The sequence below is a fragment of the Girardinichthys multiradiatus genome, chromosome 9 (assembly GCF_021462225.1).
Source record: "Girardinichthys multiradiatus isolate DD_20200921_A chromosome 9, DD_fGirMul_XY1, whole genome shotgun sequence".
Lineage (NCBI taxonomy): Eukaryota > Metazoa > Chordata > Actinopteri > Cyprinodontiformes > Goodeidae > Girardinichthys > Girardinichthys multiradiatus.
This window is the reverse complement of record NC_061802.1, coordinates 32,484,646-32,510,426: the sequence shown is the minus strand read 5'-3', so window position 1 is coordinate 32,510,426 and position 25,781 is coordinate 32,484,646. Positions and strand designations below refer to the sequence as shown.

Below are 25,781 nucleotides of genomic sequence, written 5' to 3'. Positions count from 1 at the left end.
CTGTTGCCATGGAGAGTGTCAGATAATATATATATAATATATAATATATATAATAATAATAACAATAATACATGTATATCACTCCCTCAAAGTGCTACAAAACACTTGTCCATCGCAGGACAACACTGACACACAAAACAAACAACCATGCACACACCCATTCGCACCTAAGCGCAATGCAGAGAGACCACTTAACATAACAGTCATGTTTTTGGACTGTGGGAGGAAGCCGGAGTACCCGGAGAGAACCCACGCATGCACAGGGAGAGCATGCAAACTCCATGCAGAAAAAACAAAAAAAAACAGAGACGCCTTTCAGGCCCCCCATAACATGACTGTGCTTCGTACTGAGCCATAACGGAACAATGAGAGAGAAAATAATTAAATAATCTCTCTTTGCACAAGAAGCGCACAGGTCAGTTTTTTTTATTATTTGTTTTTCATTCAAGGTCCCTTTGGCTCCAAGATGGTTTTCTGGTCTCAGGTGGCTGTTTTTGTTCAGTTTTGTTTGTTAAATAACATGGCACAACATTTTTGCATGCCAGTTTGCATGTGCCTTTCAAAAGTGCTACATATAGACGCAAAAACGCACCCGCAACTGTTTCAGGTTCATTGTGGGTGGTAAGCAATTACATTTACATACCCTCTTCTCATAAATGTGCATATTTGGTCATTATTTTATGTTTTGCACATTCATGCAGGCAAACAAGGTAAAACGTTTGCGCCTGCTGTTCCACTGATTTTGCACATGCAATTCGATTCACTTGGTTTGTAGATCAGTTTTGCACACACAATCCAGTTTGCTCTTGTTTTTGCACACAAACCTTTCAAAGATCAGGCCTTATGCACATAAGCATCCGCTGACCCTGCTCGGTCAGTTTACGTGGCCTTCCACTTTCTTTTAATACCACTGACAGATGTAGGTGGAATATCTAGTAGCAAAGAAATTTCACAACTGGACTTGTTGCACGGGTGGCATCCTATCACAGTACTGGTATTCAGTAGACATGTTTACATGGACATAAAATGTATTACAAACCAGAATGAAAAACTTTCTGGTACAGTACTAGCGATAAGGTGAATTGGACTTGAACTTGGAAGCTGGATTTTCTGAGTTCAGCCAGACTAACACAGGCGCGGGAAGATGATCATCGTTTCTTGTCTTGTGGACCTTTACAGCCATGCCCATGTGACAGATATGGGAGGTAATAGTTTACTCTTTAGTCACAAGGAAGTTTGTGATCCTTCCACAAACACAAAAAGCTCCAGATGTCTGAAAACTGCTGAAACTTAGATTAATTTACTTTCCCAACATGTGAAGAAATATGTGGTTTTAAATGTCATATTATAGGAAGTGCAATACATATTATTTCGTCAAGTAGCTAGTATTAGTCGTGGGTCATGTTGAAGTCAGCACTAATATCCTTACAGCATCAGTATCACAACATACGATGATCATACAGGTCCTTCTCAAAATATTAGCATATTGTGATAAAGTTCATTATTTTCCATAATGTAATGATGAAAATTTAACATTCATATATTTTAGATTCATTGCACACTAACTGAAATATTTCAGGTCTTTTATTGTCTTAATACGGATGATTTTGGCATACAGCTCATGAAAACCCAAAATTCCTATCTCACAAAATTAGCATATCATTAAAAGGGTCTCTAAACGAGCTATGAACCTAATCATCTGAATCAACGAGTTAACTCTAAACACCTGCAAAAGATTCCTGAGGCCTTTAAAACTCCCAGCCTGGTTCATCACTCAAAACCCCAATCATGGGTAAGACTGCCGACCTGACTGCTGTCCAGGAGGCCACTATTGACACCCTCAAGCAAGAGGGTAAGACACAGAAAGAAATTTCTGAACGAATAGGCTGTTCCCAGAGTGCTGTATCAAGGCACCTCAGTGGGAAGTCTGTGGGAAGGAAAAAGTGTGGCAGAAAACGCTGCACAACGAAAAGAGGTGACCGGACCCTGAGGAAGATTGTGGAGAAGGGCCAATTCCAGACCTTGGGGGACCTGCGGAAGCAGTGGACTGAGTCTGGAGTAGAAACATCCAGAGCCACCGTGCACAGGCGTGTGCAGGAAATGGGCTACAGGTGCCGCATTCCCCAGGTCAAGCCACTTTTGAACCAGAAACAGCGGCAGAAGCGCCTGACCTGGTCTACAGAGAAGCAGCACTGGACTGTTGCTCAGTGGTCCAAAGTACTTTTTTCGGATGAAAGCAAATTCTGCATGTCATTCGGAAATCAAGGTGCCAGAGTCTGGAGGAAGACTGGGGAGAAGGAAATGCCAAAATGCCAGAAGTCCAGTGTCAAGTACCCACAGTCAGTGATGGTCTGGGGTGCCATGTCAGCTGCTGGTGTTGGCCCACTGTGTTTTATCAAGGGCAGGGTCAATGCAGCTAGCTATCAGGAGATTTTGGAGCACTTCATGCTTCCATCTGCTGAAAAGCTTTATGGAGATGAAGATTTCATTTTTCAGCACGACCTGGCACCTGCTCACAGTGCCAAAACCACTGGTAAATGGTTTACTGACCATGGTATCACTGTGCTCAATTGGCCTGCCAACTCTCCTGACCTGAACCCCATAGAGAATCTGTGGGATATTGTGAAGAGAACGTTGAGAGACTCAAGACCCAACACTCTGGATGAGCTAATTGCCGCTATCGAAGCATCCTGGGCCTCCATAAGACCTCAGCAGTGCCACAGGCTGATTGCCTCCATGCCACGTCATTTCTGCAAAAAGATTCCCAACCAAGTATTGAGTGCATAACTGTACATGATTATTTGAAGGTTGATGTTTTTTGTATTAAAAACACTTTTCTTTTATTGGTCGGATGAAATATGCTAATTTTGTGAGATAGGAATTTTGGGTTTTCATGAGCTGTATGCCAAAATCATCCGTATTAAGACAATAAAAGACCTGAAATATTTCCGTTAGTGTGCAATGAATCTAAAATATATGAATGAATTTTCATCATTACATTATGGAAAATAATGAACTTTATCACAATATGCCAGTAGCCTCAGTGTTTCAGTGTTACCAATTCTAGAAATCTTGTCAGACTGTGATTTTCCCATTAACAAGTTCAACCTGAACCTTCTGCATTCCTGAGGGGCTATTGAAATCAAATGAGAAGTTTTGAAAACTCTAAGACAGAAAAGTATTTTTGACAAATTACAAGTGACAAAACTAACTGCACTGCTAAAAATGTTTGCTTTCCCAGCCAAACAAAATGAAAAAAATGTCTATCAAATTAAGCAATATGGAAACACTTTGGTGGGGAGTTTGCATGTTGCATCCAGCTACTCAAGTTTTCTCCCACAGCCCAAAGGTTATGTTATTAGACTGTGGGATTCTATGCTCACCTCAGTGTGCACATTGATTGGTTTTTTGTCGCATATGTCTCCTGATGGACTGAGAACCTGTAAAGGGTGCATCCTGTTTCTTATCCACTGACGGCTTGAGATTAAAACCGTACAGTCATTCAATTTGCTTTTATCCTAAAACATTGTTTGGAAAATAGAAAATCAAAGGTTATAAAACTGTAAAAGTAATTTATATAATTCTGAACGCATGCATTATGTGTAGAGTGTAAATTTATGTCTAGAAATGTCCTTTGCCACAAGTTCTACAATGTGGCATTGTTGTACATTAAAGGTTTGCCATGCAAGCGTTTCTATCACGGCACTTTGAAGACCTTCACTGGAAGTTGTTTCTCATGCTAATTTCTCAAGGTGTTTAAAGCCATAGTGAGTGATGCATGCTTTGTCCTCATTGATACATAGGCAGCTCTTTTGCCCACTACCAGACACTTCAAGGGGGTCATGGCAGATCAAAGGTGCTGGTCACAGCCATTAGGCCTGGCAGCTCCAACCCAACATGAAAAGCTTATTTTTTGAAAAGGAGGGCAATGGAAAAAAGAAAAAAAAATCAACAAGACCCTCTTCATTTAAAAAGCAAGCAAACTGTGAAATAATTGAAAAGTTATGTTAATCAAGTGCAGAAACACAGCGGGATTTCCAGAATTCCCAGGCCTTGCTCTGGTCGAGAATGAAGCCACGGACGTAGGGTTGCTCAGGGAGCAGCATGAAAAATTGAAGGGCTTGGTAAATTAGCAAAAAAGGCAACAGGGGCAAAAGAGGTACAAGGAGCCATTTTCCTCCACCGTGGAACCCATCATTCAGAACACTTGTACATTAATTAGATCTTGTCCAGCTTTTCACCTCACAGGTGGGCAACAAAGACTTGATAGAGGGCGGTTTTTCAAGGCACCTTCCCCCACCACCAAACCCATCATTGTCCAACCAGCACCTTCACCCTGTACTCCCTCCTGTCCTTCTCCCTCCTACCCCATCCCTGTACTGGGATTCTGACAAAAGATAACTAAGGGAGAGTGTCTCTTTAGTTCCCTTCAGTTTTTTTTTTTTTCAAGGTCAGAAAAGGCTTCAATGATCTGACGATGGGCTGGCGTCCAAAATACGGGGGAAAGAAAGAGAAGAAAGAGTAAAAGAGAGTCTTCGTAAAGACTTTTTCTGATTTAAAAATCCCTTAGAGAAGAAATAAATGGTAAGCCCACAGTTGACTAGACACGTATAGTGCAGGATTTGCTTGTAATGGCAGCTTGAGCTTATTGACAATCCCAGCCAAAACATGTCAAAGGTTAAGAGATCTTGCCAATTGCAAGTGGAGAGCCAAAAGTGCCTTTTTATTTTGCTCAATAGGGCCATCAGTTGATACTTGCTCTGCAGAATGAAGCAAAGTGGTGACCTTCGGATCCAACTGCAAAAAGAGTTATTTTGTTCTCATTGTTTGTTTCTCTCTGGTCTTCCTTAAAGTGATATTTGTTCAAAACTATTGAATTATTTATTTGCTTAAGAAATCTTCATTCTTGAAATACCATCAGGATTTAATTAGAGTATGATAGATATTCATAACCACTTGTGTTCAAGAGAATTCCCTCCCATGTAGTCATGACCATATGTTACAGTGGATATAAAAAGTGTTAAAAGGGCTGGATTTTGTAATAGTGAAAATGAGACCAGGATAATTAATTTCAGATTGTTTTCACACGTTTAATAGACCTTTAAGTCTTTAAACTGGTTAAACACCATTAAACTAATACTTTGACAAAACACCTTTTTTAATAAGCACTAGTGGCCTTTATTTACAGTTACCAGATAGGAAATGGGCAGAGATAGAAGGGGGACGACATCCAGCAAGGGCCTCAAGGTCTGGAATCGAAGCCATGATGGCTGCGTCAAAGCCTCTGTAAATGGAGCACCCATTCTACCCCTACACCACACAATACCCTGAAAAAACACTTTTTAAATTATTTGATGCATTCAATCTCCTTGAGTACACACCTGTGATCAATTCTAAAAATGTGATTAATCATTAATAAGGTTCACCTCAATATCATCCTCATTGCCATCTGCACCTCTTGCTCCTTCATGATCATTGTGGCCATCTGCACCTCCTGTTTAGCCTTCTATGACTCCACTTAAGACTTATGCTCTTGTTCCTGAGTTCTCCAAGGGGATCAAGGACAACCTGCCTCATGTTTCTGATCCCAAGTTCTCTGGCAAATGTGTCCATTTAGACGCGCCTTGTCTTTCTGTTCCCGAGCCCCAATCTGAGATTTTCCAGCTCCCATGCTGCTCTCTAGTGCTTCTCCTAGGGTTCTAGATGCCCCAGCACAGTCTTCCAGTGCTCCTCTGAGGGTTGCCCTAAAGCCATCCTCCTGGGCTCCACTGTGGGTTCCAGAAACCTGTGGGCCAGGCTCCAGAGCCCTCCCTGGGTTGACTATGACTCCCCGTCAGCCTCCAAACAAAATTCTGCTTGGGATCTCCCAGTCCTCTGGCCAACCTCCAGAAATCCTGTACCATCGCCGCCGGTCTCCAGACCTCCTTGTGCTGTCATTGTCCAGGTCAACCTCTACGTCTCCTGTATCTCAAGCCCAAGCCATTCCTACATGAGACCCTTTTGCTGAGCGCGATGCCCACAAGAACTATATGCATCATTGATGCAACTTCCGAACCGCCTGTCATATTTCAGTATTGCCTTGGTATGACCTCTGGGTTGCCTGTCTTTCTTTCCTCCTGTTATTTTTCCCATTACTGTCCGTATGCCTACCTTCGTTGCCCCTTTTTTTCTGCTTGTGCTCCACGTCCTGTTCCCCTTGTATTGTTTTGTAAGTTTTACCATTCTTAAATCTTTATATTGCTCAGCTCACTTTCCTGTCTGCGCTTTGGTCCTTCAACTCACCCACACCCCCTGACAAGAGGTTTTTATAATACCACTGGCACATGGACATTAACTTTCGATCATCACTGTCTGTCCAGACATAAATAAAAATACATAAAATAATGGTTTCACCGGAAGAAAATTGCAGTTTCTGAATGGCTTAGCCAGAGTTCAGGAGTAGATCTGACAGAAAAACCTTTTGCTGAAGAACCCATAATCTGAAAAATGTTTTACAAGACAGAGTGGGCAAAACGTTTTAACAAAGTATTAGTTTTAGAGTGCGCACACTTACAACCTGGTAATTGCCCCCGCTTTCCTTATATTAATCTAACAGATTTATTTTTTTCTGTGGAATTGTACAGGATAAATGTAATATTTTTAAACAAAATTACCTAGGAATAAATGTAATGTTTGATGCAGTCATTACATTTCTAGTTTGATTTAAAACAGGATTTACATACATTTCACAACAATTTCAGGGGAAAATCTGCCCTGCATACTTAGAAAACTATACCATCATACTGACACCTTTTGTTAGTATAAGGCCCAGACTAAAGTGATAGGGTTAGGGATATTTGAAACTCAACAGTTAGGAAAACTCTTTAATAGCTTGGAATAACTCACTCTGAACACAATGGTGTAACTTTTCAAATGGTGGCCTGTGAGTTATATGGATCTCCCTGGTGTTTATAGATGTGTGGTCAAGCGTCAAGGACCTAAGTGATTCCTGTAAGTGAGTGGGAAATTCCCCTCTCGCTTCTTCAGATCTTTTTCTTGTCTAGCTGAAAAGGATGAATGCAACAGGTAGGAATAAAATGTATTAGTGGAAAAAAACGATATTTAGGATGGCAATTTAAAAGCTTTGAGAATAGAAGAAGTTAAAAAACTAAAATGATTCAGCGTCAGCTATGTCCCCCTTTTTAAATAAACAAACCGAAGCGGTTTTCTACACTCGCCTATGTTTCAAACCCCAAAAGACACATTAAAATAACCAAATGTGACTATTTACACAAAAATCCTTGAAATGTCTCAGATGTGACAAATTCAATCCTGGAGCTCCAAACAGCAAATGGTGGCAATTACTGCTGGCACCACTTTTAGGCACCAGCAGTTTTCACTGGCCTGGACTAATACCCAATAAACCCGTGCAGTATCCTAAATTTTCAACCGAGCCTCGGCTCATTGCTTACAAGTCCTTTGCACGCCCCAGGTGTTGCCATAGACTACACCCGGTGTTTGTACACACAGCTCATGAAAAAAGAGAGAGAGACACCCTTTAAAGTGCTAATGTTTCCTCCTTGGATCAGAGGCAGTGCAGGAATCATAGGGGTGCAGCTGGGAAGATACCTGGATGAACTAAACCGAGGCATTCTTGCCTTCCTTGCAGCTGTCCCTGAGCTTCGACAAGGCATTATTTACACGTTCCTGTTAGAGAAGAAAGGAGTATGAGCTTACTTACAATACTCTTCCTTATCATGTTTTTATTCTTTGTACTTCTTTGTGTGGGTGGCTGGAGCAGATGACCTCATTTAGGCATAACTAAAACTAGGGATGTTGACAACTGTGAGAGGAACGAGGTTTATCTGTTTGTTTTACTCTCTGAGGCCCCAAGAAATATTGCATTTGACAGCTTCTTATGTTATTGGTAGCCATCTGGCACAGAAGTGTAGATAGTTCAATGTTATATGTGAAATCATCAACTCAAATAATAATACAGTGCCTTGCAAAAAGATAAAGGCCCCATGAACAAATGTTCCTGATGCTACAACCACAGACATGATTGTACTTTTGTGAATTTAGTACTATAGATAACCTTGAACACACTATCACCACAGCAAAACATGCTGGTGGCAGTACTATGCTGTGTGGGTGCTTTATTTAAGCAGGAACCAGGAAGCTGGTTGAAGATGATGGAAGGATGGATCTAAATGGAGCATATAGGGCAGTCCGTGATTTCTAAAAAAAAAATAAAAACCGTCAAAGGCTGCAAAAGACTTTAGATAGGAGTGGAGGTTTATTGTCCAGAACAGGTCCAGTAAAAGTCCAGAGCTAAATTGAATCAGAAAAATATTGTACAATAAGACATTGCAACATTGCTGTTCTTAGACACTATCCATCCAATCTGACACAGTATGAGCTAATATGCAAAAAGAACAGGCAGAAATTTGCAGCTGTTTTGCATTTTAAGGTGGCTCTACAATGTATAGACTCAGGGGGGCTGAATACATATCCACACCATACTTTTTAGATTTATATTTGTGAAACAAATGTAAACATTTTCACTATGTTTTATTGATTTATTAGAGAAAAGAAATTAAAGAAATAGAATTTCGTGGTTGCAAATTGATCAAGTCTGAAAGTACTCAAGGATCTGTATGTCTGATGAAATTCAGGCTCCCATCCATACAAGCAGTAAAGAAATCCCAAGTTAAAATGAATAGAGGGTGAGTGAGGTAAGGTCAAATTAAACTTGATTGTGTTTTCTGTAAAATCTGTTAGGCTTTATTTCTTGTTCATACTAATAAAAAGGATAGAAGATACTTAGATTTTAATTTCTGCTTTCTGTCAGATAGATTAGCAAAAATATGATTGCTGTTTTTTTTCAACTGGATGGGTTAAATCTAACCTATTTACTACCAATATTGGTTCACCCTGTTCAAGACCTTTATGATCCTTCTTGTCTTTATGGCATACAACACAATACAAAGGAAATAAAAAAAATCTATACACAAATATGCATAAGACATCAAACTAGTTTTCCGGCAAATAATTCGCAGTGATGAAAAAGGTTTCACATCAGTCATATAGGCAACCACATCAAGGTCTTTTTGAAGGAGTAAGCAGGAAAATAGAGAGATAGAAAGACTTCAAATCAACTTAAATTCAGAATACTAGGAGGGAATCTCAAAAACCTTTCTGTCATAGCTGCAGCCATTATTTTCTTATGCAAATAAAAAGTGTGGTGCCTGTATGGCATCCCTATTTGGGTTTTAGAGCCCACTTAAGTGGCAGCGAGACATAGGCTTTATTTCTTTCAGTAAACAACACTTGGTAGCATTAGGATGGAGTGTCACATCCTGAGGAAAGAGGTTTTTATTGATGCACACAGCAAGGCAGACATAAAATGTCCAGAAGGTGCAGACTGTGGTGTTCTATAGCTGTGTTTGCACTACAGAACTTGCATAACATTGACAATATCTATTATAAAAATCCTTTGAGTGATGGGAATGGCTTATATCTTGTTGTGTCCTTAAAGAACATACTACCTGTGATCTTATGGCAGAGAGGCCTTTCATGGTGAAACAGAGAAACCTTTAAAGCCTCTAACCCAGACTCCTGTCCCCTCTTTTGTTTTTCAGGCTTGATGGAAATCCGATCCGTCAGTGTGGGAGTTGTTGCCATCAAATCTGTCAGTACCGGGCTGTACTTAGCAATGTCCAAGAAAGGCACACTGTTTGGATCGGTGCGTATAGAACCTTATAACATTGTTGTTGGTGGTTGAAACTTCCAAATATGACCACGGGGAGGGTGGGAAAGGTAAACAAGATGGATTGCAGGTAAACCTCTACAAGAAAGTCCAAAAAGAGGCCACAGGATTGCTTTTAATCATAGCTCTACACCTGGTCCATGACTGACAATACCTGCAGCCTTACCCATCTTGTTACACTGTCAAAATAGATAAGAGAAAAAAGAAAAAAAAAACATCAGACAGGGACAAAGAGCCAGCTGGGTTCATTTAAGTGCTTTCATGCTATCTGCCATTTATTGTCTCGCATTACAAGCTTTCAAAAGTAATCACTTTTCATTGTTAAAATCAGACACACGAAATAAATGTGTGATGTCTACTGCAAGCACTTACAGGGCCTTGCGAAAGTATTCGGCCCCCTTGAACCTTTCAACTTTTTGCCATAGTTCAGGCTTCAAACATAAAGATATAAAATTCTAATTTTTTGTGAAGAATCAACAACAAGTGGGACACAATCGTGAAGTGGAATGAAATTTATTGGATGTGTCAAACTTTTTTAACAAATAAAAAACTGAAAAGTGGGGCGTGCAATATTATTTGGCCCCTTTACTTTCAGTGCAGCAAACTCACTCCAGAAGTTCAGTGAGGATCTCTGAATGATCCAATGTTGTCCGAAATGACTGATGATGATGAATAGAATCCACCTGTGTGTAATCAAGTCTCCGTATAAATGCACCTGCTCTGTGATAGTCTCAGGGTTCTGTTCAAAGCGCAGAGAGCATCATGAAGACCAAGGAACACACCAGGCAGGTCCAAGATACTGTTGTGGAGAAGTTTAAAGCTGGATTTGGATACAAAAAGATTTCCCAAGCTTTAAACATCCCAAGGAGCACTGTGCAAGCAATCATATTGAAATGGAAGGAGTATCAGACCACTGCAAATCTACCAAGACCCGGCCGTCCCTCTATAAACTTTCATCTCAAACAAGGAGAAGACTGATCAGAGATGCAGCCAAGAGGCCCATGATCACTCTGGATGAACTGTGGAGATCTACAGCTGAGGTGGGAGAGTCTGTCCATAGGACAACAATCAGCCGTACGTTGCACAAATCTGGCCTTGGAAGAGTGGCAAGAAGAAAACCATTTCTCAAAGATATCCATAAAAAGTCTCGTTTGAATTAAAAAAATGTCCTTCCAATAAAAAGGATCAGCCAAAGATTAGTGTTTTTAAGATCCTCCAAATGAAAAATGTAATTGTCAGGACTCAGTAAACTAGAAAGCAAAGGCTATTGCTGCCCACTGACACAGAACAGATTGGACAAAAGAAGTTTCAAATGTGTAAATATATTTTATACTTAATTAATTGCTTGTTAACATAAATAGCAGGTCAGTGTATTTATCCAGATGTGCTGTTGATGACTTGCTGATGTCCAAAGCAAGCATCAGAAATAATCAGAACTTGATTTACTTATAATGGTCTGACAAAGAGAAAATATCCAGTGAGGTGAAGTTCTGTGGATGAAGATGTTTTGTCTCTGTTTATTCTTATTATGCATTTTAAAACTCACAAACTAATAATAGGTATCACGAATAATAGCAAAATTCTGGGTCTACCAATTTGATTCAGTCCAATACACCCCATGCACTACAGTCTGATTTGGACACCAAAGTCACTTGTCCAAAGTCAACATGATCCATCCAGCCAGACAGCCACAGTAAGGAAAAGTAAATCAATCTACATCTGAATTGGCCTTTTAAGTGCTAGAACAGAGCTGTCAGCTAAACACAGGGAAATTAGGCGACAATCTGCAAAGCCTTTCCAAGATTGGACACTGAAAGATAGGAAAAACACTGCCTAGTCTGATGAGTTTCAATTTCAACAACAACAGCAGCATTTCAGCAACATTAACATCAAGGGTTGGAAATCTGAGTAAACAACATGCCATATATCAATGCTTCAGGTTGTTGCTGGTGGTGTAATGGTACAGGAATATTTTCTAGGAACACTTTGGGTGTACCAATTTAGCATCATTTAAATGGGGCCTTCTTGCTACTGTTGTCGACAATGTTCATCCGTTTATGACCACAGTGAACTCATCTCCTGATGGCTACTTCCAACAGGACGATACATCAGGTCACAAAGCTCAAATCATCTCAAAGTGGTTTATTTTGCATGACAACGAGTTCTCTGTACTTCAAAGGCCTCTGCAGTCAGCAGACATATTAAATACAACAAACAAATGTGTTTATGATGATATAAACCAAACTCTTTGAGAATTGTTTTCGACACCTTGTTGAGTTTATGCCAGAAATAATGATGGCAGGTCTACAGTCAAAAAGGTTCAATCCTGTATTGGCAAGGTGTGCCTAAAAAAGTGTCCAGTAATTGTATATGATAATTCTTGCTTTGATGATTATAGTCAAGGGTGAGGCAAGTGTGTTTTTTTTTTTTTTTGTAATTCTACTTTTATAATCATTACCTTTAATTTAAAAATATGAACAATCAAGATTATTTATGGTAGAAAAAAGCACCCTACTGCAACATTTGCAAACACCTGGAAAATCTCTCAGTGCAACAACAGACTTTGACCTTTTTGGGCCTTCTCAGAAGCTGGCCTTGACAGGAAACTCTCTCAGCCTTAAGATTTAGACCTTCCTGTTACAACATCCTTAATATGTCTTCGTCCTCTCTTTGATTGCAGGTGAAGTACACCCCAAGCTGCAAGTTCAAAGAACGTATTGAGGAAAACGGCTACAACACATATGCCTCACTTCGCTGGAAGCACAGCGGCAGGCAGATGTTTGTTTCGCTGAATGGACGCGGGAAACCCCGGCGAGGTCACAAGGCTCGACGAAGGCACCCATCCACTCACTTCCTGCCCATGCTTCCCTCCTAGTCGCATCCGAGTCTGAACTCTAACTGGCAGTTGCTTAGCTCACCTGCCCTCTCATATTAGTGCTGATCTAGATGTGACAACAATCTTTCCTTTTTATTTATCCATCCTCATGTTACATAAATGTACATTTGCTGAGGTCTGCAACATTTTAGAGATAGAATATCTGCTTCTTAAGTTATTTTCTGCATTGTCTAATGAGTTTAATATAATACAGTGCAGTCTAACGCAAATATATATTGCATTCTTCTGCACAGCTTCCACCTGTGTATGTGTAAACTGCATCAAACTTGACTGACAATTTGTCAAAAGATAAGTATTAAGACAAAAAGCAATTATACAATTGCTTAATATCAGAGGTAAAAAACACGGCTTTGTTCTTTTTATTTTTAAGGTGATTTTAAGGTGATTCTAAAACCATACAAAAATCTGTTTAAGGTTAATCACAGATTAACCTATTTTCATCTATACTGTGTATCTAAAACAAACCAACAAATAAAGTGATTTTACCTTACATCTTAGGCAAAGTTCACTACTTTAAACTAACTTAAGACATAAAAATCAAGTAAAATGATCAAATAAAACAATAAAACATGTAATCAAATTTACATAAGAAACATAATCTCATAAGGTACAAAGTAAATTACATATTGCACATAGGAGTTCACTGTGTTAAGCATTACTTCATATACTGGTTTACTTATAGTGAACCATTGTGTAAAACCAGTACATTTTCTTGTGTTGAATTTGGTATTTCTTACTTTCTAAGTCAAAATATGACTTAAAAGGAAGAGTTTTATATAGGGTGTTTTAGTAATAAATACAAACTCTGACAGTAGGGGTTCGGTGCTGGTCATTCCCCCCCTTTGCTATTTCATGTAGAGTTTTGGTCATTTAAAAAACAAAGAAATGGAACGTCTTCATAACAAACATTCATCAGTTGTACTCATCAGGAGGATATTTTCTACCAAGTATGGCCACCGGCAGTTTGAAACATTTTATATTATATTCATAGTCTAAAGTAACGTTTTTATTTTACTTTGACAAAAAAACATCTAACGGCAGGATGTCGCATAGAGTTACCTTGGGCTGATCTTCGGGCGTACAAGTCAGCTTGCCCAAATGGGGAAAAGAATAAATAAATAAAAATAAATACAAACTTGGTATAATACAAGTTTAAACAAAATAATTTTCATATTGTATGTGAAGTTTGAGCATTTTTATCACTATTTATCTCCATAATTTCGGAAAATACTTGACATAAAAGATTTTCGAATATTTAACATGGGTTCAAATCGGTTTGTTTTTTTTCAGCTCAAATAACTACATTTCTGTGTGTATGAGTATATAGTAGAAAATTACTTTAAATCATCTACTGTAAAAGTGGGTTTGAAACAACCCCAAATGGGTACAATTTGATGCATGGCTGGTAAAAAAAATCTCCTCGCAGCATACAGCTCCATTTTGAATCCTAAAAAGTAGTGAACAAAAACATCAAAACTGCAAATATGAAAAAAATATGAAGAGGTAAAATGACTACAACCTCTTCATATATTAGAGAAGAACAGAAACTAAGGCCCTCAAAAGCTTATATTCTTCAATAATCTTTGTATGCTTCGGTATATTTCTGGCAGACTTCATCTAGTACCCAGCCCATAGATAATAGTTCTGAAAGCAGGAACATAAAACATGCAGCATGCCCTATCTAGCTTCTGCTACAGCACATGTCAGCAGACACAATAAACTTTCAAACTGAGTAGTGAATAGTTTAATACAGATGGCCTCTCTGTAAATACTTGCTAACCCTAGACAACTGTTGCTGATAGAACATTTAATATATTTAACATTATTCTTACTCTTTGATTGTGGAAGTTGATGTGCATTATTTTCAACTTTTCTGTTGGACTTTAAGGAAAATAGCTGTATTCAAGTATATGTTTGTCTCAGTTTGTATGATACTACTACTGGATATTGGTACATTTGTGATCTGCATACTGTATGTAGCACAGTTTTCAGTTATTGGTCAGCTGTATATAAGGATACATTCTTAGAAAGCACTTGAGTGACTTTGTGCAAGATGAGTTTGGTAAACCTAAATAAAATCTGGAAAATTCACGCTGAATTTCTTATCTTCCCTGTGAATTCTTATCTGGTACGTGCGACTGTCTGTGAAATGTTTGAAACATCTCCATCAGAGTTGTGTGACATAAATCCCCCTCCTCCTCTTGATCAAATCTTACAGTAGGAGAGGCCTTGAGGCAGAAGACTTCCTCTTGGCACACATTATTTCTGTATTGCTAATTATGTTGGCACATCTGAAAATGTATTTAACATGGATCTACAGGTGATGAAATTAATCAAATCTTTTAAAACATCAAGTCCTACCACACTTATGAGGTATGTTTCAGATATACAGTCATATTAAATAAATTAGAATATTGTTGAAAAGTTATTTTATTTGAGCTACTCAGTTCATAAAGTGATATGCCTTACATAGATTAAATAAAGCTGCAAACAGTGTTGAACAGCCCTTGCACCTCAGCACCACTCCGGGCAGTGCCGCAGCCACAGATGTTCCCCATCGCCACCTCAACGCCTCCAGCGAGCCTATCATGCAATTTCACACTTTGCCACTAGCCAATTTTCAGCCGAAATCCTTCCTTGATGGTAGCTGTAGTCACTTCGTGTTTGGCTGCGAAGGCTTAAGCAAGACTTCCTGGGGTGTTTTGAAAATGTAATTCAAAATTATAAAATGTTCTTAGACAACATTTGAAATTTCAATAGACAGAAGACTGTGATTTTGTTCTCAGTGGGCAGGGCTATAGCTATGTTATAAATTTACCTTATTAATGTGTTTAATAGTCAAAACCTCTAGGCTCATTCAAATGCAGATAAATGCAGGTAAATATCACAAATTCAAACCAAGATGGCCAATGTCCTATTTGTTGTAGACCATGGGTGCAAGACAATTTTGTAAAGGTCTTGGGAGGTTCTTCAAATGTATCGAATTTCATTCCTTTTACAATAAAGTACGGTAAATGAGAAGGGTATTTTGAGATTTTCAGGAGGGCGCTGTGGACCTATTTCTATTGCGACTTTTGCGAAACCTTTGGAATATTTTAATTTGCTGCATGACTGATGCGTGTGCAAAATTTGGCTAGTTTTCATCTATCCTTAGGCCTCCAAAGAGCCAATTTATTTGTCAGGAGAATAAGATACATTTGAATTCCAACAGGCCTTTGCAGCGCTTTTGCTGCTCTGACTATTCTGCTTAGATGTTATTCTGAAAAGGTACTTTGAGTCTGACCAATGAACCTTATCGGAATGCATATTCTAATTAATTGAATGTGACAGTGTATCCTCAATGGCTGGTATCCTACAATTTGTAGATGTGTCCCTGGTCCAGCACACCTTAATTGAACTCCTGAACAGACTCTTCAGCTCGCAATCAAGTTCTAAAAAGTTCTACAAAGTCAAGAGACCTAATTAACTGATTCAGGTGTGTTAAAGCAGACACACATTTAAAGGACACTGGCCGGTGAGGACTGCAGTTATGGAATATCTACAGTTTTAGGACCCAGTTACTTTTACTGGGATGTTATTACCCTGTTTTTAATTTTTTTTTATACCTGACCATCTCAAATCTTCAGTCTCAGTGCCCCCAAGTCGTCAAATAATTGTTAGCAAAATTAATAAGCAAACAGGGTTGTCTCCCTTGCTTTTGGAGCTAAAGCATTCAACATGTAGAAGTGAGTGACTCTTCGTTAGTGCTGACAGGCTGTCTGCACAATGTAGCATGGGATTAATTATCATCGGGTCATGTATTCAACAATTGCATAAACTTCTTTACTGTGGCACATACTATTGAAACCAAACATTTATATAAAGTGTAAAAAAAAGGCATCTACCCATTTTTGGTAGTGTTTAATATTAAATCACAATAAGCTGTCTTGTTTTAAGTCAGTTAGGATGATTAAAATAATTTCAATTTTATTGGGATTTTTTATTACTTTATTCAAAGTCAGAAGTTTAAGTAAACTACGATTAGTATGACTTTAAATGATACCGAAAACCACAGACGATGTTGTAACGGCTTTGAAAGGTTCTGAAAGGTTATTTATCACGACATTATAGTTTAGTGCAGCAAACCATGGATGTATTTTGAGGCAGCACCGCAAACACACTGCTTAGCTTTGTGACATTATCCAAAAATCAAAAACATCTAGCAAAATATCAGGAACATAATTGTGGACCTCCACGCGTCTGGTTCATCCATGAGTAAAATGTTCAGATGCTTAAAAGTGCCACATTTATCTGTTCAAGAACTTATACCCAAGTATAAAAATCATGGGAATGTCCAGCCCTTAGATTGTCCAGAAAGAAGATTGGTTCTGTGTCCCAGATATGAATGTGTTTGGGTGTGAAATGTGTGTACAAATATGTAGTCAATTAAAGACCACATATTTATATATGATTATAGAAGTGATCATCTGCTCCTGGTTGTAGAAAATGTGTTCAAACATCTGTTGCTGTTTGAGGACTTCCTTACCCCATGTTATATTTATTATGGCCATATGCATTGAAAATGAACCATACCAGTCTGGTTGTTCTTTCTACATATCCATTACAATTTTGCTGGATTTATAAGGTTTGGCATTTACATGAAAACAACGTCTAACTCCATACCTCTGGACAGAAATATATAATGAGGGATTGCAGATACACACCAAAACTTGCATGGTGCAAAGTAATCTCATTTTCTGCTCGTACTTTGAACTTATTCACCTCTTTGTCATTGTCCTCACTCTTTTGTCCTCTACCTCTTCTCTCTCCCTTTTAAACCATCCAAGAACTTCCCCTTTCTTTCTTTTTCTGAGCGCAACTGACTTTTGGTGCCAACTACAGGCACAGTAAATGGAAGCTGTGATTATCATTGCTCTACCACTGTCCTGTCAGTGTCTGCTCTTTGGCAAAGATTCTTTGGAAGTCCTCATCAAAGGCTTTGGTCTTTGATCTGGGAGCATAAGAAAAAACCCTAAATACTGTGAAAAATAAAAAAAGGAATGTCCGAAAAACAGGGTGCTGAGGTGAATGTACTTGACAGCTCCTTCTCTGTGGCCTTTATGTCACTAGCACAGGTGTTTACACATCCTTACATCAGATCAGGGGTAATTCATGCACAGACTGACCTAAAGTTTTTACAAGACAGCACCTGGCAAGTTGCATGAGAGGTTCTAGCTTCATACATCTGCACACACAGCAGAAGGTTCACAATCTTTAAAGAAACCTAAATCTGCAGAGCCTAATACGTCTTCATTTTCATCAAAACTCCACATGAATAATTCTACACAAATAACCTAAAGTAGAATTTATAGAAAAGGATACTCTAAATGCTTTAACCTTCCTTTTGCAGCTGAGTGACAGAAGAAAGTAATAGTAGAAGCCCATTTTGAAGGCCTCAGCCAAAATCTACAGGGGCACAAGTCATGCTGCTTTAGCGACAACAAACCACAGCCTCTGAAACCTTTGAAACCCTGTGTGGTCATTTTTCTCTCACAGCAGCTGAAAAGAACTGTGGTGGGTGGGAAAGAAAAAAGAGCCCCTCACCACTCATAATACCAATCTTATGTATGTTGATGAAAATGGTAGCAATGGGAGGGGATGCGATGAGGGGGGTATCTGACGGACTAAGGCACAATTTTAAAGCGCTTATTGAATTGCTATTACAGCTCCTGAGACTAATTGTGGCTGTTGTGTGTATCTCGGTGGCCTAGGGGGCTCTGGAGTGGCCCTGTATGCTCTTACTCAGTGGGGTTTTCAAACCGAGTGGCCCTGAAAGAGAAACTGGACCACCGTAGATCAATGGCAAACCTATCACTCTTTCACAGCCCCTTGCTAATCCTTCTCATTTGTCTGCCATTTGTTGAGGCACATTCACAGCTCCCTGAATTTAGGATTAGAGCTTGTTTTGTTACAAAAACAGTCCGAGCTATAACGCTGAATAGATGGACAGAAGGGTGCGCAATGGATGAGTGAGGCTGTGAGTTTTTGAGTATGTGTGCATGTATAGTTATTACGTTACACTCTGATCAAGTTCAGGTATTAAGTTTTCTTAATGAGAGTTTATGCACCTATTTAGAGAAGGTATAGAAGCGGGACATATCTAGACATTAGTACAGCACTGACTGAGGTGTTTGTAATACTGTCTTGTACTTTAAAATGGTTTTAAAGAGGATATATTTTGCAAAATTCACATTTTGATCATTTTTATACTTCCATTTGGATCTCTAATGCTTCTACAAACAGTCCAAATGCAAAAAAAAAACAACATTCAGCCTTTTTTTGGTTATAAATGAATGTTTTATTTTTTCTAGAAAGCGCACACTTTCAAAAGCTGTGTAATTGTGACATCACAATTATATAGCATACCACATCTTGACTTGGCAAAACTTGCCCACTCTACCATGCAAAGGTTCTTCAGATCTATCTGATGATGAGGACATCTTTTTCCATCTGCCCTCTTCAGGTGAGCCCAACGATTTGCTGCCAGATTTAGTTCTGAATTCTGGCTAGACCATTCCAAAACTTTAATGTTGCTGTCATTCATTATTTTGCTGACTTTGATGTGTGCTAGTGCTGAGTGTGATGCTGAAGAATACAATTTTGCTTCATCTTCAGCTTTCTAGCAAGGGCTAGAAGCATTTAGATTAACAATTACATGTATTTGGAAGCACGCATAACTTCATCTTCATCCACCTTGACAAAAACTTCAGTTTTATCTCAAGAAAAGCAACCCCAGAGTATGACGCAGCCACCACCATCTTACTATTTCATATGGGCTATGGTGTTTCTTATATGAGGTGTTTTTATGCCAAACATACTACTTGGAATAAGTACATAATTGTGAAACGATGGCAGCTTTGGCACAGCTGGAGGACATCGCCAGTGGAAGAAGTTGGAGGGAGCGTTTTTTTCAGGGATCGTACTAATCTGCCGGCACATGATGCTGCATGGCTTATCAGCCGCTTTAGATTGCCCAGGGCAATTATTTTGGAGCTCTACACGGAGCTGGCTTCAGTGTTACAGAGGGGAACCAGGAAGAACCATGCATCACTGCTACCAGTTCAAGTTCCTTACCTTATAACCAGAGCTTTTCAGGTGGAGCTGACTGACAGGTCGGGTATTTAACAGTCATCCCTGAGCCGGGCCATGTCAGCCATATGGAACAGCCTCATCCGTATGCTGCTCTGATATACAATGTTCCCCTAAACTGTTACTCTCATTTGCAGCGAGGAGGCGGTTTCTGAATGTAATCAGAGCTATGAACGGCACTCATACTATTATGAGGGCCACATCTGTAAGTGAATATGTTTTTATGAATAGAAATTTAATTCAATATACGTGCAACCTATTTGTGATGCGCAAATGTGTCACTAATGCAGTGGCACAATGGTCTCCTCAAATCATGATTTTTTTATACAATAAAAATAATTATAATTAATTTAATAATAATAGTCCAAAGACATGCCTGTTAAGTTAATTGGTCACTCTAAATTGCCCTTAGTAGTATGAATGAGTGTGTGCTTTGTTGTTTGTGTGTTGCCCTGCGATGGGCTGGCGACCTGTCCAGGGTGTACCCCGCCTCTCGCCCATAGACTGCTGGAGATAGGCACCAGCTTCCCCGCAACCCACTATGGAAGAAGCGGTAGAAAATGACTGACTGACTGACTAATAATAATAGTTGTGTTGGGATCAAACTTCTGTGCGCAATGGCTGGCTACTAGGTAATTTTCCATTTTTTTATGTGACGTCCTGAATGGTTGTAAAGATTTAAAGCCCCTTATATAGTGTGTGTGGTGACAGTCTTCTTAATAAAAATAAAGGAGGCATATTCATGTTATTATGATGATCACCATTGAGCTTTGAATGAGCTTAGTGCAGCATCTACACACCGCTGTTTGGTTTAGATACACACTAAACTAAACAGGTACGAGCCAACACATGTTTTATTTTCAGCCAGGTTTGAGTCACTGATGTCATTAAAGAAGTTGTTAGTTTGCTCTAACGTATTACAAACATCCCTCACGGTGTCTACACAACATGAGGGATGTTTGTAGTCACCGCAAATTGGGAGGTATGAAAGCTATGTGTGCGGTGACATGTCTACGCAGGCTTTCGTACATCTGTATTTCTTTTTGCACCGCATGTTTCAGAATTTTGCCCTATCGCAAACTTTTAGTATGAAAGCTGTGCACTCTTTTGTACACAAGGCCACAGATTTGTAGACACAGCTAAAACCTGCCAACTCAAATTCTCACATCTGTGGATCTTCCGCAGTTCTACCTGAATTACAAGGGCCCTCTTGACTGCTCCTCTGATAGTTGCTTTCCTTGCATGCCCTGTCAGTTTATGTGGAGGGACATGTTGTGGTAGATTTGGAGTTGATGATAGGAGCACATTAAGATGTCGAGAGCTTAGGATATACAACATCCTAACCCTGCTTTAAACCTCTACACAACCTTTTCCTTTTTATTCCTTGGTCTTTATGATGTTGTTTGTTCACTAATGTTCTCAAACAAACCTTTAAACACGATTACAGAACAGCTGCATTCATACTGAGATCTAATTACACACAGGTAGATTCAATTAACTAATTAGGTGACTTCTCAGAGCAGTTGATATTGCCTGATTTTGTTTTAGAGTATCAGAGAAAATGGAGGTTTAATTCCATAACATGCCCCAATTTTCAGGATTTTTATCTGCAAAAATATTGTAAACCATGTTTCATTATCTTCACCTGATGGATTGGCGACTGGTCCAGGGTGTACCCGCAGCCCACTATGGAAGAAGCAGTAGAAAATGACTGACTGACCGACTGACTGACTGAAAAACATACAATCCCAATAAAATACATTGAAACTTGTGGTTGCAACATGACAAAACGTGAAAGAAGTAGGAGTATGAGTACCTTCTATGGTGCATGATATACCATAGGTGGTTCACGCTTTCTTCGTGATGTGTTAATTCCAGATCCAGAAGGTTCTCAAGAGAACCAACATATTTATCTCTTTCATATATTTGTGTATCTCTTCTCATTTGCACAAAGTGAGTATAAAGACAGATTTTCATGTCTTGACTCTCTAAAGCAAATATTTCATAAGAGCAAGAGAAAACATGAACAAATTGATTCATCGCACATAAAATACATACAAAGGAAATACAATTTCATGAAAACAAAAGTTCCCTCTGGAGTTGTTTTGTGCCTGGACAGTCTTGGCAGGCTCCTGCAGACCTATCAGACTGAGGACATCTCATCACTGAGTGGATTAGTGTTCATGTCTGAGGCCACTTAGTGGACTTTAGATGGGGCCGCTGAGTGGCACCTGCGCCATGTTTCCCCCTAATCCCAACCACACCGTGCTGCAGGTATGTGTGGTGCTGACCAGCCAAACCCCACGTCCGGAATTCTCTGCATGCTTGTCATTGTGCCAGACGCTGGGGGACTGAGTTGGAGGGACGAGTGGAGAGATGATTTGTGAAGGGAAAGCAAGTGGGAATATTTGCGTTTTTGCTGAGGGACTGGTTTGATACTGCTCTTTTGTTTGTCTACTAAAAGATAGGAATATGGAAACAAATTCCATCCACCTTTGAAGAAAACATAAAACATTAAAACATACTTGAAACTAACTATTTACATGGACATTATAAACGCCATGAATAATGGAGGCACACCAGTGGATGTTTTTAACGCAACATCTCAAATACACTGCTTCCTCATATGACACAGTAGAAAATTTCAAAGAAATCAGCCAAGAAACCACCAGTGTGGTTCATCGTTGGGTGCAATTTCCAGATGCCTGAATATGTCATGTCCATCCATTCAGGTAATTATACTCAACTATAAACAGCAAGGGAAGGTTCAGCTATCATACTGTTCAGGATGGAGAAAGGTTATGTTCCCACGTGTTTTGGAGCAGAACATGTGAATCCACCCTTAAACAAAGGCAAAATGCCTTGTAAAGATGCTGGCTGAAACTGGTCAGAGAGTTTCAGTTTCCACAGTAAAACAAGTCCAGAGGTCACTCAGACACGTAAAAGCCATTACTCCAAAAGCAGCATAAAAAAACAGATTGCAAATGCACTCTGACTTTAATCTTTTGAGACATGCCCTGTGGTCTGATGAGACTAAAATTGAGGTGCTTGGCCATATTTCACTATTGTTACATTTTGTAAGGATACCCAAAACCAAAAGATTTAATATATTATCTCTCTGACTCATTATTTTGGTATTCAGCAAATTAAGCTGTAGTAGTAAAAATAGCAGTAATTCTAATTGACTTAAACAGACAAGGTTTAGTCTAATATAAAATCAGACAGTGATTAAAAAAAAAAAGGTTATATGTCTGTATCTGGTTTCAACTGTACATTACCTTCAGTGTTGGGCACCTACAGGTCCTTCTCAAAATATTAGCATATTGTGATAAAGTTCATTATTTTCCATAATGTAATGATGAAAATTTAACATTCATATATTTTAGATTCATTGCACACTAACTGAAATATTTCAGGTCTTTTATTGTCTTAATACGGATGATTTTGGCATACAGCTCATGAAAACCCAAAATTCCTATCTCACAAAATTAGCATATCATTAAAAGGGTCTCTAAACGAGCTATGAACCTAATCATCTGAATCAATGAGTTAACTCTAAACACCTGCAAAAGATTCCTGAGGTCTTTAAAACTCCCAGCCTGGTTCATCACTCAAAACCCCAATCATGGGTAAGACTGCCGACCTGACTGCTGTCCAGAAGGCCACTATTGACACCCTCAAGCAAGAGGGTAAGACACAGAAAGACATTTCTGAACGAATAGGCTGTTCCCAGAGTGCTGTATCAAGGCACCTCAGTGGGAAGTCTGTGGGAAGGAAAACGTGTGGCAGAAAACGCTGCACAACGAGAAGAGGTGACCGGACCCTGAGGAAGATTGTGGAGAAGGGCCAATTCCAGACCTTGGGGGACCTGCGGAAGCAGTGGACTGAGTCTGGAGTAGAAACATCCAGAGCCACCGTGCACAGGCGTGTGCAGGAAATGGGCTACAGGTGCCGCATTCCCCAGACCTGGGCTACAGAGAAGCAGCACTGGACTGTTGCTCAGTGGTCCAAAGTACTTTTTTTGGATGAAAGCAAATTCTGCATGTCATTTGGAAATCAAGGTGCCAGAGTCTGGAGGAAGACTGGGGAGAAGGAAATGCCAAAATGCCAGAAGTCCAGTGTCAAGTACCCACAGTCAGTGATGGTCTGGGGTGCCGTGTCAGCTGCTGGTGTTGGTCCACTGTGTTTTATCAAGGGCAGGGTCAATGCAGCTAGCTATCAGGAGATTTTGGAGCACTTCATGCTTCCATCTGCTGAAAAGCTTTATGGAGATGAAGATTTCATTTTTCAGCACAACCTGGCACCTGCTCACAGTGCCAAAACCACTGGTAAATGGTTTACTGACCATGGTATCACTGTGCTCAATTGGCCTGCCAACTCTCCTGACCTGAACCCCATAGAGAATCTGTGGGATATTGTGAAGAGAACGTTGAGAGACTCAAGACCCAACACTCTGGATGAGCTAAAGGCCGCTATCGAAGCATCCTGGGCCTCCATAAGACCTCAGCAGTGCCACAGGCTGATTGCTTCCATGCCACGCCGCATTGAAGCAGTCATTTCTGCAAAAGGATTCCCGACCACGTATTGAGTGCATAACTGTACATGATTATTTGAAGGTTGACGTTTTTTGTATTAAAAACACTTTTCTTTTATTGGTCGGATGAAATATGCTAATTTTGTGAGATAGGAATTTTGGGTTTTCATGAGCTGTATGCCACAATCATCCGTATTAAGACAATAAAAGACCTGAAATATTTCAGTTAGTGTGCAATAAATCTAAAATATATGACTATTAAATTTTCATCATTACATTATAGAAAATAATGAACTTTATCACAATATGCTAATTTTTTGAGAAGGACCTGTATACCTGCATGTACTCAAAAACTATATCAGGAGGCAATTGTAACTTTCTCTATATTTCATATAGAAATTTCTTAGCCAGCAAGATGTTAAGCCAATAAATAAATAAAAAGGAGAAACATATATGGACTCCATCTATATTGTTTGGTCAGCTGAGGCAGGCCAGCAGGCTGTTGGCCAACGTCCCAGTTGTCATTGCGAGGTTGTCTTTGGCCATTAGTGAGTGGAAAAGACCAAAGGCAGAGCGACATCGCACAAAGCCAGAATTGTGCCAAAGCCTGTCCACCCTGCGCTCTTAAGACCCACTTTATGTGAAGTAATTCTTTATGCCGGTAAAACCAGACAAACTCTGTGTTTTGTCACTGCGAGCATGGTGATATTTGTTTTCACTTCAAAGATCAACAGGTGGATGGTCTACTTTAACACTTCTGCACAGTGTCAGGTTCTGCCCATTTTGTTGTAGGTAAGGTTGAAATATACCAGGTATGAAGGTTTTTATTGGATTAAAATCAGACAATAAGCAAATGTCAGTTTCCTCCCTCCAGTTCTGTCGTCAGGTTGTCAGATGAGGAACCTAAACTTAACACCTCGGCATCTAACTGAGTGAGCAAGGGAAATGTTCGTCAAACCCAGGCTTACTCCACAGTCATTGGCACACCTGGTAAATATGTGCAAAAAAACATTATTAAATAATTTTCAATGGCAGCAGGGTTATGTTGCAATAACAATTTTCAAAAAATCCAACCTTAATTTGAGCACACTTAATCAGTGAGGGTTAGTACCCCGGATCATGAAATCAGTGGTTAAGAAATTATGGATTTTGACGTCATCACAAGTGTCAACAATTGTGGCCTATATAATATTTTCATTAAAATAAATGTAACTGTGACTTGTTGTCATTTATACTTCATTTTCAAAGTTTATCGGAATAGCTAGGACATTTGTAATTATTAATCCATTACTTCCTACTCCCTTTAAGCATAGTTGCTCACATGTTGATGTGTCCTTGGGCAAGGCACTTGACCCCTACATGCCTACTGATCCAAATATTGGTTTATGAAGTTGTAAGCACTTTTTTTGTGAAACAGACACTGTTGCATAATGTACATAAGTCCAAATTGTTGCTTTTCAGCCCAGACTCTCCAA

The 25,781-nt window shown here is 39.4% G+C and overlaps 1 protein-coding gene across 4 annotated transcripts in view; it reads left to right on the top strand.

The window, feature by feature from the left end:
- Nucleotides 1-14,735, top strand: part of fgf22 (fibroblast growth factor 22) — a 39,086-nt gene extending 24,351 nt beyond the window's left edge. For all 4 annotated transcript variants that reach the window (XM_047375109.1, XM_047375107.1, XM_047375108.1 and 1 more), the window contains 2 exons: nucleotides 9,621-9,724; nucleotides 12,429-14,735. In XM_047375109.1, coding sequence (XP_047231065.1) covers nucleotides 9,621-9,724; nucleotides 12,429-12,623 — 299 coding nt within the window. In that variant the 3' untranslated portion in view covers nucleotides 12,624-14,735. The remainder of the gene's footprint in view (nucleotides 1-9,620; nucleotides 9,725-12,428) is intronic.
- Nucleotides 14,736-25,781: the final 11,046 nt, after the last annotated feature.